The 12,121-nt window shown below is 42.0% G+C and overlaps 2 protein-coding genes across 7 annotated transcripts in view; one reads left to right on the forward strand and one right to left on the reverse strand.

Moving 5' to 3' along the window:
- Positions 1-592, reverse strand: part of VTI1A (vesicle transport through interaction with t-SNAREs 1A) — a 307,337-nt gene extending 306,745 nt beyond the window's left edge. The window contains exon 1 of one of the 3 annotated variants that reach the window (XM_012723716.1): positions 229-592. In XM_012723716.1, coding sequence (XP_012579170.1) covers positions 229-322 — 94 coding nt within the window. In that variant the 5' untranslated portion in view covers positions 323-592. The remainder of the gene's footprint in view (positions 1-228) is intronic. The other 2 variants (XM_004680434.2, XM_012723717.1) reach the window with 2 other exon arrangements.
- A 140-nt stretch (positions 593-732) lies between these two features.
- ZDHHC6 (zinc finger, DHHC-type containing 6) overlaps positions 733-12,121 on the forward strand; it is a 15,249-nt gene continuing 3,860 nt past the window's right edge. Inside the window, exons 1-7 of one of the 4 annotated variants that reach the window (XM_012723713.1) lie at positions 733-1,078; positions 1,958-2,438; positions 3,773-3,864; positions 4,948-5,107; positions 6,286-6,447; positions 7,846-7,899; positions 11,827-11,994. In XM_012723713.1, coding sequence (XP_012579167.1) covers positions 2,172-2,438; positions 3,773-3,864; positions 4,948-5,107; positions 6,286-6,447; positions 7,846-7,899; positions 11,827-11,994 — 903 coding nt within the window. In that variant the 5' untranslated portion in view covers positions 733-1,078; positions 1,958-2,171. Of the gene's footprint in view, positions 1,079-1,103; positions 1,543-1,957; positions 2,439-3,772; positions 3,865-4,947; positions 5,108-6,285; positions 6,448-7,845; positions 7,900-11,826; positions 11,995-12,121 lie in introns of those variants that run through there. The other 3 variants (XM_004680435.2, XM_012723714.1, XM_012723715.1) reach the window with 3 other exon arrangements.

The following is a 12,121-nucleotide window of genomic DNA, read 5'->3' on the forward strand; positions in this document are numbered from 1 at the left end:
GGGTTCGAGTCCGGCTGGCTCAGAATCCGAAGGCTCTTTTTACAGCACCCCACAACCCAGTTAAGACTCTCCCTTTAATCCCAACAAGTCGCGTTCCATCTCTGAGGGGGACAGAACTCTCTCACTCTAGCTTTGCGCCTCAGAGACACACTAGCTTAGGCGGCGTTCCAGCGTCCCCGAGTCTCCTAGCTCTCCCGGCCACCCCCGCAGGCCGGGCGGAGCTCTCACCGGGAGGGAGTCGGGGGACCGTCGCAATCTTGCCGGTGATCTCTGCAGTGAGCACGGCGAAGTCCTGCTCGTAGCCTTCGAAATCGGACGACATGGTGGCTCCAGAGGGATCGGCCTGGGTCGGAGCCTAGGTCAGGGCTGGGGTCAGCCGGGCAGCGAGCGCGTTGCAGGGACCCCAGGAGGCGCGCTCGAGAGCTGAGCGGAGAACCGGGGACAGCTCCCAGCCCGGCCGCTTCCTGGTTGTTCTTCACAATCTTGGTCCTCCGGAAATGGGGCTGAGAGCGCTTCTTATTTTCCGCTTGGGCTTCCTGATGAAGAATTTCACTAAGAAGCAGCAATTCTGTCTGGGCCTAAAAAACCCCAGTGATTACCTCGGTAATCACTGAAAAAAATATATGTTTTTGCTCCTTTACGTTCTGGAAAGCGTCTCCAGCGTCCCAAAGCACGGGTCACGGAACTTGCTTCCCGGGGGAAGCGTGAAGCAGCGAACCTTCCGGAAGTGGCTGTGCTGGAGACTGCGCAGGAACCTGGGCGGGGGAGCAGCTGCCTGGGCGCCGGCGGAGAGGCGAGCGGGTTGTGGCGGGTCGTGCACTCCAGCCTCTTGCAACCAGCACCTTCTGCTTGCTGTAGTGAGCTACTTTTGACCGAGCGATCCGAGGAGACGAAAACCTGTTCCGGGTGAGCCCAGGCCGCCCCGGAAATGCGATGGCTGAGGAGCGGGCTCCCGGGACCAAACTGAGGTGGGAGTCGAGGCAGGAGGTGTAACCACGATCTGGGCGGTTTTCGCCGCACGCGAAAGATGCCAGAATCGCCAAAGTGTTGAGATCAGCAACGCTTGCCAGGATTCCAAGTGAGGATTCCAAGCCCTTGGCGCTGAGACACGGGTTGGAAACTGAGGCACCAGGCAGAGGCATCAGTTGCCTGTGCATTCTGGGTCCTATTAGTTCAGAGCCTCTGCCCCGCGACTCGCTCCAGACCAGGCCGAAGTAGCTCTCTACAGATCTGTGCCTTTGCGGCTCTGCTTTCTTCCTGCCTGGCTGCTGCAGGCACTTCCTCTTTTTTCCGCTCCTTCCAGCCCCTCAGCCCTCAGCAGACGTTCTCATTCATGTTCATTCTCATGCGGCGCCTTCAGTCGTGATTTCACACTCTTCTTCTCGCCTCTTTGTCTTCTCCTTTCATTGCTTTCACGCAGGCACCTTTACCTTTGCCCCAAAAGACCTGATGTTGGTGTTTGGGGAGCAACCGCAGCCAGGTGATCTAGACCATGTCTGGTATTCAAGACTTCATTGGAGACTCAGCTTAGAACCCTGTAAAGTGAGTCTGGGTTCTTGGTTTATTATGGGTTCAGTTCTTACTTGTGACCTTGGTCTCCAGTTTTTTGTTGTTGTTATTTTCCCCTACAAAGAAGGAAGCCGTGTTAGATTAATCCTCAGGTCTTGCTTCCCGACCTGAAAGTCTTTCTCCTCAAATCATTCACTGAACATTGAACAGTCAAGTCTTCCACAAGTTGGGAACAAATGAATAACGACTATTTTAGACTCGCATGTACTTTTACAATCATTCAGGCTTGAATCCAATTTTGAATAAGATAAAAAGAGTTCTCTTTGGCATTGGACTGAACACCCAAAGTAATGCACTTGTGAGGTTGCTTTGCTTAGGTAATTACTACTATTAACAAATGTAGGATAATGAAGTGCTTTAGTGAACTTTCTCATTTTGTTTTCTTTAGATTGAGTTTCACACTAAAAGACTGGATTCTCCTAGTTATCATAAAGAGCTGTGCGTGCGTAACGCTGAAAATGGCATAATCTGCATTAACATCCGGCAGCTTGAAGGCATGACAGCTAAGGAGCACACGTGGACTTGGGGCACATGGAAATATGTGCACAGGAAAAGGAAATCTATAATTCTTTAAAAATAGGAAGACATTCTTCCTCACCAAAATGGGTACCTTCTGCTCAATTATCAAGTTTGAAAATCTCCAAGAATTAAAGAGACTGTGTCACTGGGGTCCCATTATCGCTCTTGGCGTTATAGCAATATGCTCGACCATGGCCATGATTGACTCTGTGGTATGGTATTGGCCCTTACATACAACTGGAGGAAGTGTGAATTTCATCATGTTGATAAATTGGACTGTCATGATTCTTTATAATTACTTCAATGCCATGTTTGTTGGTCCTGGCTTTGTCCCTCTGGGATGGAAACCGGTAAGAAAAAGATTCTTTACTACGATGACTCTAATGATGACCCTATATTAAGTTTTTGCCTACTCTGCCAACAAACAGGCTTTTTGCCTGGGTAGAAACTAAGTATATTTTTCTCATAGTTGATCCTCTGAAGGTCAAAGAATTTATTTCAAACCTGTCTGAAGACAGTGATCTAGGGTAACATTTCCTAAAGCAATTTCATTGAATATTTGTCTTGTACTTAAAAGAAGAGACAAACAGGGGGAAAGTCCATGGTTTATGGGTTTCAGAAACAGCATGTCATACACCGCTCTTAGAATTTCACAATGTGGTTTGGCATTAGGAACTTTTTTCATGTAATACATTAACAGCCTTCACACGTGAGAAAAACTCTTTAGAAACTGCTGGTTTAAATCATAAAGCTTTGAAGCCAAGCAGCCACACCATAGCATTGGAAAGTAGAGCATCAAACAATTATTCTCAGGCATGTTCAAGTTGGATAAACAGGAGCACAGTAGTTGAAGTGGGTACAGAGATGGGTAAGACACCATCCATACTCTGAAAAGTCTACCACTGAGGAGAGAACCAAAGGCATTTATGAAAATAAACTGGAGCGTGGAATGATGAGTGGGTGATGATGAAGTTGGAAGGAACTAAGCCTTTTCAGATGAAGACCTAAGGAATGGGCTGGGGGGTGTATGCAGGAAGTGGGGAAGAGGGCATTTCAGGGTGAGGGAATGGTGGGAGATGGAGTTGTGACACAGTGGACAGCCTGGTTTGACTGGAAAAGAAGATGTGATCCTGCAGATAAGCCTAAAAGACAGATCACAGAAGCCTCAAATACATGAGAAATTGTGAAATCATGGGGAATAATTAGAGGTTTTCAAGCAGAAATCTCACCCTTGTGTCATAAAAATACTATTCTGTGATATGTAGTTTGAATTAGAAACTACAGTGAAGAAGACTAGCTAAGAGGTCAGATGGCTCTGGAGGAGCGGGATTCGGAGGCTCAGCCCTGAGATACTTGCCCGTTCCTCAGGTGCCTTTCCTCTGTACTCTGCCCATTATGTCAAGATGCTGGATCTTAGTAGAATCAACGAATCCTTGCTCATACTGAATCTGGGTAGAGCCTGGAGAAGAGAAATTAAAGGTGACCTCTGGACACTTGGGAACTGACACTGCTGTTACCAGAAATTCATTATTTAAAAAGCGTAGCCCAAGGAAAGGGGCTGGAATTCAAATTAGGATTCCGTCCTTCCTGTTACTCAAAACAGTCACAACATCTGCTCATAGGCTGGAATCATCATTATTTATGTTCAGATATCTGATTATTTTGTTTCTATTTTGCTGTCAAGGAAAACTCTCAGGATAGCATGTACCTCCAGTTTTGTAAAGTCTGCCAAGCGTATAAGGCGCCACGGTCGCATCACTGCAGGAAGTGTAACAGGTACTGCGTGTCTTTGCTCTGTGTCGGGGGTGGAACCGCCTGATTACTGGTTTTTGTGGTTATATCTACTATGCCACTCCTAGTTTTATTAAAGATAATTTCAAAATATTTAAGTGTCTGTCATGTCCTATATAATTGGCACTCATTCTTTCTTTTAAGTGAAGGGAGAATTTTGTAGAAAAATATTGACTTAGCTTCATTCCCTGCCAAGAAAGAAGAGTGTAAAAAATTACACCTTCAAGTTGTCTCATAGGTCAGGATTAATGGTGCTTTTTAAACTGTCATTTCAGCTAACTTTAGAGCTGTCTGGGTTTAAATTACAAAGGAGACCTACTTTGTTCCTTATTTAGTTGACTGTTCTTTACAGTTTGTACAAATATAATAATTGAATCCAGGTGCCTAATATCAAATTAGAAACTTAATGGGAAGGAAAATAAATTGCTATAAAAAGTGTTAACTTAAGAACTTTTTTAAATTAACAATTCTATCCACTGATTAACAAGCACAGTGGTAATGGTGAGGTTTAGGGGAACCACTGATGGTGAGTAAGTGTACTATGAAGCCAGGAGGTTTTCTTCTAGCAACACTAAAAGGAAGTACCATGAGACTTTGCTTATTATACTCTGTATTCCAAAATTAGCTTACTTAGCCTAGGGATTCTACTTCTAAAGATGAGCACAGGAAGGAGGGAAGTTACAGGCATCTGGCAGGTCCCATCAACCCCCGTGGAGAGATATAAGTGACTGTTGAGTCTCGTTCTCCATATCGGTCGCTGCATTTCAGAGCAAAGGTAAACCAGGAGCTATGCTCATTTCTCTCCAGTGAACCTCTCAGTGGCCTCCTGACTTCTTGAAACAACCTTAAATTTAATTCATAGCAGATATCTTTTCCTCGGGAGCTGTTACAGACCCTGCCTGTGAATTTAAAGAAGTCCTGTTCAGAGTTGCTTAAAAGCTCATAGGCATCCGCTTTTCTGTTCATGAAATGTAACTCCCCAGTGACTCAGACATGCCTGCTTCTTTTTGCTTGATCATTTGAAGACCAAAGTCTGCATGTTTTCTGTACATTTTTTTTTCTTGCTAGGTGTGTGATGAAGATGGACCATCACTGTCCCTGGATCAACAACTGTTGTGGCTACCAAAACCATGCTTCCTTTACACTGTTCCTCCTGTTAGCACCGCTGGGCTGTGTTCATGCCGCCTTCATTTTTGTTATGACTATGTACACCCAGCTGTATAATCGGGTAAGTGAGGGTGTTTGTTATAAAGTCATTCATGCCGCGCTAAGTGGTTGTTACCAAGGTTATGTGAGAAGCCCCTTTTTGAATATAGTGGCTATGATTTAGGAGGGAGACAGGAAATTTTGCCTTGCCTTGTTAGGGATTCTTTTTACGAAAGCATTGAAATTTATTTTTTCAGATGCTGATGGATTGTTTTGTTTGGTAACTCACCATATGTGCTCTAGTTGAAGTCAATAATTATTTTAGTACTGTGTATATAATCTAATGGCTTTCAAACTTGGCAGCTGTGCTAAGAATAGTTAGAAAAACAAAGTACCTGGGAGAGGTAGCACCGGTGCTTTCTGTTTTAACCTCATGGTGTGGCTAGTTACTCTGGTGTTTGTTTCTAACTCCAACGCCCTGGAGGGTGACTTGTGGAGGAGCAGTGGTCCAAGATATCCAGCAGGAGGTGAGTGACTCATGGGCAAGTGGTCATGAGCTCAAGTCCGAGGCCTCACAAAGTCAAGTCCCTCAGCAAACCCAGAAAGTAAATGAAGGACACAGGCCTGATGGGGCAGTGCAACTGGGGAAGACACGTCCTTCACAGAGTGGACGAGCACATTCAACTTCAACCAGTTTGTGGTGCTAATCTTCTGTTTTTGGTGGGTTTTTTTTTTTTTGAGAAAAATAATGAATTTTTAAAATACGAAATCTAATTTTTAAATGGTGTCACCTAGTGGAATATATATTTTAAAATATTGTAGGCCATACTTGTCTTGCATTTTGCCAGTTTTTAACTCTGGATGTGGCCTGTGAGGGAAGACACAACTGACGCCATGCTCTTTTGTTGCTGTGGAAGATTGCTGTAAACATAGCCCTGGAAATATCCTCCTGTAAATGTGGCAAAGCAAGGATCAGGGAGACACACTTCATTTAGAGTGGAGTCTGGTGTCGTCACGCAGATTGTTTGTGGAGTCTGCCTAACCCTTTCTAAGGAAACACTATCAAACCATACGTGACAGTGGAGAATCACTAAGTGATGTGGCGCAGAACAGTCCGCGCTCTGGGAACAGCTCTAACTGCTCTGGCCATGGTGTCAAGTTGTCCCGCGCCGACCTTCTTACCAGGTTGTAGGAGTGTTGCAGTAGGTGCCGGCCACTTACAACGACCAAGTAGTTGAGTGTGTGCTGTCGTTTTTGTAGCTCTCCTTTGGGTGGAACACAGTAAAGATTGACATGAGCGCTGCCCGGAGAGACCGTCTTCCAGTTATTCCCTTTGGATTAGCTGCATTTGCTGCCACCTTGTTTGCCTTGGGATTAGCATTAGGAACAACAATAGCAGTTGGAATGTTGTTTTTTATCCAGGTAAGTTCCTCTGTTCCGCTTGTCTTCAGCCTAATGTTGTCAGATCATTGGGGCTAATTGTAATGAGGACGTGATAAGGGCTGCATTTAAGTGTTCACATGAAATAAAAGTTATTGTTACTTGTTCCATCTAGTTAATCTCCTCTGGCTTAGATAATTTTCAAGTAACTTTGCCAGAACTTTTAGGTAATTGATGTAATTTCTAAAATGTTGCCTGAGAGCTAGATGGCACTAAATTAAGAAAACTCTCCTCTCACTTACAGTTTCTTTGATCTTCACATCAATCCCAAAAGAGGTTGAAAAGGAACATTATTTTCTCTTCCTTTCAGGTGAATAATTGAGTCACTGAAAGATAAAGAGATGTACCCAAAATCATCCATTTGCTTATACAGAAAGTGTAACATTGTTGTTTTGTGATAACACATGTTTAATCATAACAATATAGCTGACATGTATCGAGTGCCTTTGTGCAAGACCCTGTCTAGGGATTTTTCATGATCTCATTTACTTTCCACAACAACTGGTTGATGTAGATGGCATTTAGTGCCTATGATTTGATGCATTACTCTGAGGCTACATTTATGAAGAGGGCTGTGGCCTCTGAGAATGCACAATCCGCAGTCAACTGTTGCCTGATAGAGGGTCATGTGTCTATCACTGAGTCCCGGGCAGAGTGCTCCGAGAATACGCAGGGTGAGGACTGAGCCCCTCTTTAAAGGCCAGATGTGGGTGGGGTATTGTGTGAGGCCCTTGGGATATGACAACGACTCCTAGTCCAGGACTGTCTTTCCTGTGTTACAAACCTCTGAAGGGACAGCCAGACTTCGAGAAGCAGAACTCATAGAATTAGGCTACTTCCTATGAGGGCCTGAAGCATCACCCAACCCTGTTTTGAACTCTTGGTTTTAACATCAGCTCACTTTGGTTATTACACTAAATGTTTCTGCCAGCTTGGGATCAAATTCTTTGAATTTTCCCCCGATGCCTATAATTAAAAATCATATTAGAAATATACTAAAATACTGTGGTTTAAGCAAGCAGAATATCTAAGTTGACTGAAATGATTCATTATTACTTGCAAAAGAGTAGTCATAAATATAAGATTCATTAAAAATAGCAATATTTTAACGGCAAAATACGATATTTTATTAATATCTGAAAACCTTGGTCACAAGAATATACTTAAAATATGAATGCTTACTAAACTAGATTCAGATTTTATTATGATTTATTATGAAGAGGTTTTGTAGTGCAGTGTTAAGAACAATGGTTTTAGTCTTACTTGACCTCCATTGTCATTTTATCTTCATCTGTGGGATGGAGCAATAGGGTTAGTGTAAAGATAAGCTTAAAGGAACCAAAGTCATATTATAAAATTTTTCTATCACTTAATTTCCAGATGAACATAATTCTCAGAAACAAAACTTCTATTGAATCATGGATTGAAGAGAAGGTAAATTTTATAATTTGTTTCCTCAATATCGATAAAATGATTAGTCATTAGACCAGATTAACTAATAAATACCTAAAAGTGAAAACATGGCTGGCAAATGGCTTCCTGAGGTCACTTACCTACCATAGAAAGGATGAGTATAGGAATGATTTTGATTCATGTTTTGCTTCATGTAACTCCCACAGAAATTTACTCGTCATACACAGAGAGTTGCGATGAGACCTAACCCGCACATCCTCGTTCACCAGTCCATTTGGAAGGGGACGTCCATCCTAGCAAGGTCCCTGCACATTTCCTTAGTGCTTAGACATCCGTCAGATAGGGTTGTACCTACATGGAGCCAGCCAGGACCCTGAGCTGTCAGATAGGGAACCCTCTTCCAGATTGTGAGAACATTTATCTTCTGAAAAGAAAGAGCTCTGGGTTCCTTTGACACATGCTTTTATTTTAAAGTGTTAGCAAATAATTCGAGTTAAACACAAATAAAAGTTTTTGTGGATCTTGTCACACCCCTCTCTTAGACAAGCATAGCTGCCTGGCTTTAATTTATAGCAGCAGCTCTCCAACTCGTTGGCCTTAAAAAAAATACACAAAAATTGTTAGGGACACTGAAGTACTTCTGATAACATGTATAACATCTACTGATATTGCCATCTGACTGACAAGGCTTTTGAGATAACATTCCTTCATTTAAAAATAACAGTAGTGGGGGCCCTCCCTGGTGGCACAGTGGGTTAAAGCACTGCACTAAGAAGCTAAAGCCACTTCCGCATGAGTCCGATCCCCGCCTGCCCTGGAGGTGACCACATCGCGTGGCAGACCCCTCCTGACCCGCCCGCTGCGCCCCTCAGCAGTGTGCTTCATCTATCTGCCTGTTCTGCTCCCCTCTGGGTGTGTGGTGAATCCTTTCACCGTCCCTGAACCTCTGACCTGTACCCAGTTCTGTATCCATAAATAAATAAATCTTTAAAAAAAAAAATTAACAGTAGCGAACACATTCTATGTTAGTAAAGTAACAAATTTTTTGAAAAGCAATATTTTCCAAAATAAAAGTCAGTGTTTTATATTTTTACAATCTCTTTAATATCTGACTTAACAGCAAACATTTGGATTCTCACACCTACTTCTGCATTCAATCTGTTGATATTTTGCTTTGAAGAATATCCATCTTCACACAGATAAGTAGGTAGCAAAGAGTTTTTTTTTTAATGATTTATTTATTCATACAGAACTGGGGTACAGGCCAGAGATGTGGAGGGTGAGAGGATTCATCAGAGACAGAGCGGGGAGCAGAACAGGCAGATTCAGGAAGTACACTGCTGAGGGGAGCAGCTGGCGGGTCAGGAGAGGTCTACCGCGCCATGTGGTCACCTCCAGGGCAGGCGGGAATCGAACTCATGCGGAAGTGGCTTAAGCTTCTTAGTGCTGTGCTTCAACCCGCTGTGCCACCAGGGAGGGCCGCAAAGAGTATTTTAATTGACCTTTTAAAAGTGACTGGGCGTTTTTGGAAACTACATTAAAACATGGCAGCTGGTGGTTCCTGAAAGGTTAGTTGCACGTGAGACCTAAAATTCTCTCAGGAAACTTTTTGTATCCTTTCAGGTTTAGTCATCAGTCCATCTAGACTTTCGAACTGGTCTTTTACCCATACATGCTTTTAATAACCTCAGGTTTTGGTCACTTTTAAAGTATCGACTTACAAGGTTCTACAAATGTTCCAACTACTGACATGTTCATTATATAAAATACCTAAAAATTGTATTCATTTGTAACTGCCAGTTTTATGAGAAGAACCTTTAAATATTGGAAAGCTGTCAAGTTCATAATGGTGGATTCAAAATTTCCAAAATCTAATTTTTACTTGAAAGCCTCGATTTTTTTTTTCTCCCACTGGCAACAAGTACTCTGTTATTTACATTGAAATGACAGTCTGACTTTATTTTTGAGAAAATGTGTGCCAAAAACTGAAGTCTGAATAATCTTAGTTTGTCTGCTACATTATTCATTCTTTCAAGTAAAAATAGTGTTAAGTGAAAAACTAGCTCACAAATCCAACAAGTGTTTTCCTTGTGATAAGAATGTTGACATGCATTTTGTCTCTAAGAATATTAAAGAGACATCTACCTGATTTAATAAAAATGAAATATTTTCATTGCTTCATCAAGAACATTGATGATGAACATCTCATGATGAACTGGTATTGTTTTGTTTGAGGTTTGATTTTGCACTATGACTGTGTAGTGGCAAAGAATTAATAATTACTAATAGTTTGGTGTTGCCATAATTTTACCTGCCCCTTCACTCTCCCTCGCCCCATTGTATATGTCAATGCAGTGAAAAAGACAAAAAAAACTTATGAAAGATGTTTGATTTCATTGAACCCCAAGATATAATTTCTTGCAGACTCAGAGTTCTGCAAAGCATGCTCTCAAGTCCAAGGTCCTTAGCTCAGCTAAGACCTTCCTTGTCTTCCTCTTATCTGTGCATTTCTTACCTGTCCTTGCTCCATGTTATACTTATTACCTACTGAAACAAACTGCCCATAGTTTTCTTATCTTTGCATATGGTGATCCCCTACACCTCTTTCCTGCCTGATTTCTTACCCTTCAAGACTTTGGGTGTCATTTCCTCTAGACTTGATTAAGGACTCTTATTCCTGTTTACCTTGGCATCCCTGCACACCTCTGCCTCCTTTCAACAGTGTATTGAGAGGACCCCTTCCCCCCAACTTCATTGAGTGCTTCTCTTAGGCAAAGCCCATACTGCACTCATTCCTGTAAACTTCTCTTATCCCTGAGACCCTTAATCCATTTGGAAGACTCTGAATCTTTCATTTGTATAAAAAAAGGAAAAGAAATTATCCTTTAGTATCTGGACGGCAACAGATTTGTACAGTTCAGGAGATTTACACATGGTAAAGCCTGGCAGTTTTTTTAAATTTAATAAATGCCAATATTATAATTAACTGCAAAAAACTTTACTTACAATACTGCCTCCTGATAATAAAGTCGTTTGAGGTCTCATTTCTAGCATAATGTCTTTACATTGTTTTTCACTAATGAGCAAGGCTCTTTAGAGTGCCATGCTAAATCTGGAAGTTATTTTAAAACTAGTGCTCTATGGTGAGTAAAAACTTAAATAAATGATCACGTTAAGTTTGTAGGAAGTGTGTTGAAATTACCAGATATGAAAATAACAATCAACTGGGTTTTATTATTGCAAGAATATTATTGTTTATACCACTAGGTGTCAGTGTAACTTAAGAAATTCTAAGTCAGATCAAGTTAAAGCTAACAATTTTAAGGCCATTTATGCTATTCATAAATATCTGTATGTATAATGTGTACGTGTAAATGCTTAAATAATGAGTATTCATGTGGGGGGCGGGGCTACAAAAAGTAGAAAGAACTCCTGCACTTTCCTATTAGCTTTTAAAGAACGGTGATCTTCTTAAAGTGATGATTTCACTGCCCCGTCTATCCTGGCGGTTACCACAGGTGCCGTTAACACTCAGGAGAAAGCTGCTGCACCCTAGTGCACCCATCTCCAGCCCCCTCCTTTTTCAGTAAGCCGCTTTCTCTCAACTGTCTGCTTGGCAACATCTCTTCTTCACACCTGGATTGTTTTTCTCTTAAACCAGTGGCGGCTTGCAACTTATTTCTTTTACCTGAATAAAGTCACTAGGCTCCTTTTATAAACACTTTTGAGACCTGTTATCTGTTCAGGCATTTTTCTGGCAGATCTCATAGCAGGCTGATGACACAAGTCTCTCTGTGTGATGCCTCTGACTCTGCTGTGAACATTGCAACAAGGAGGAGGCATTTCTGTGAATGACACAAACTTAAGGAATGGACCTTGTCAGTAGTGTGTTGTTAAAGTCCACTGAAGGGAGGGGCAGCTGCCAACATCTGTCTTTGTTACCTGCAGGCCAAAGATCGAATTCAGTATTATCAACTAGATGAAGTCTTTGTTTTTCCTTATGATATGGGCAGTAAATGGAAGAACTTCAAACAGGTATTTACATGGTCAGGGGTCCCTGAAGGAGACGGACTGGAGTGGCCAGTAAGAGAAGATTGTCATCAGTATAGCTTAACTGTGAGTATTTCTGTTCAAAAAGACCTTCCTGCTCACCTCATCTGCTTCCCCTTAACTCAGATGACATTTTTTTTTTGTAATTTTTTTTTTAAAGTTTATTTGTACATCATTTTGCACATTTTTTTTT

Source organism: Condylura cristata, unplaced genomic scaffold (genome assembly GCF_000260355.1).
Source record: "Condylura cristata isolate star-nosed mole 26May11 unplaced genomic scaffold, ConCri1.0 scaffold00011, whole genome shotgun sequence".
Classification (NCBI taxonomy): Eukaryota; Metazoa; Chordata; class Mammalia; order Eulipotyphla; family Talpidae; genus Condylura; species Condylura cristata.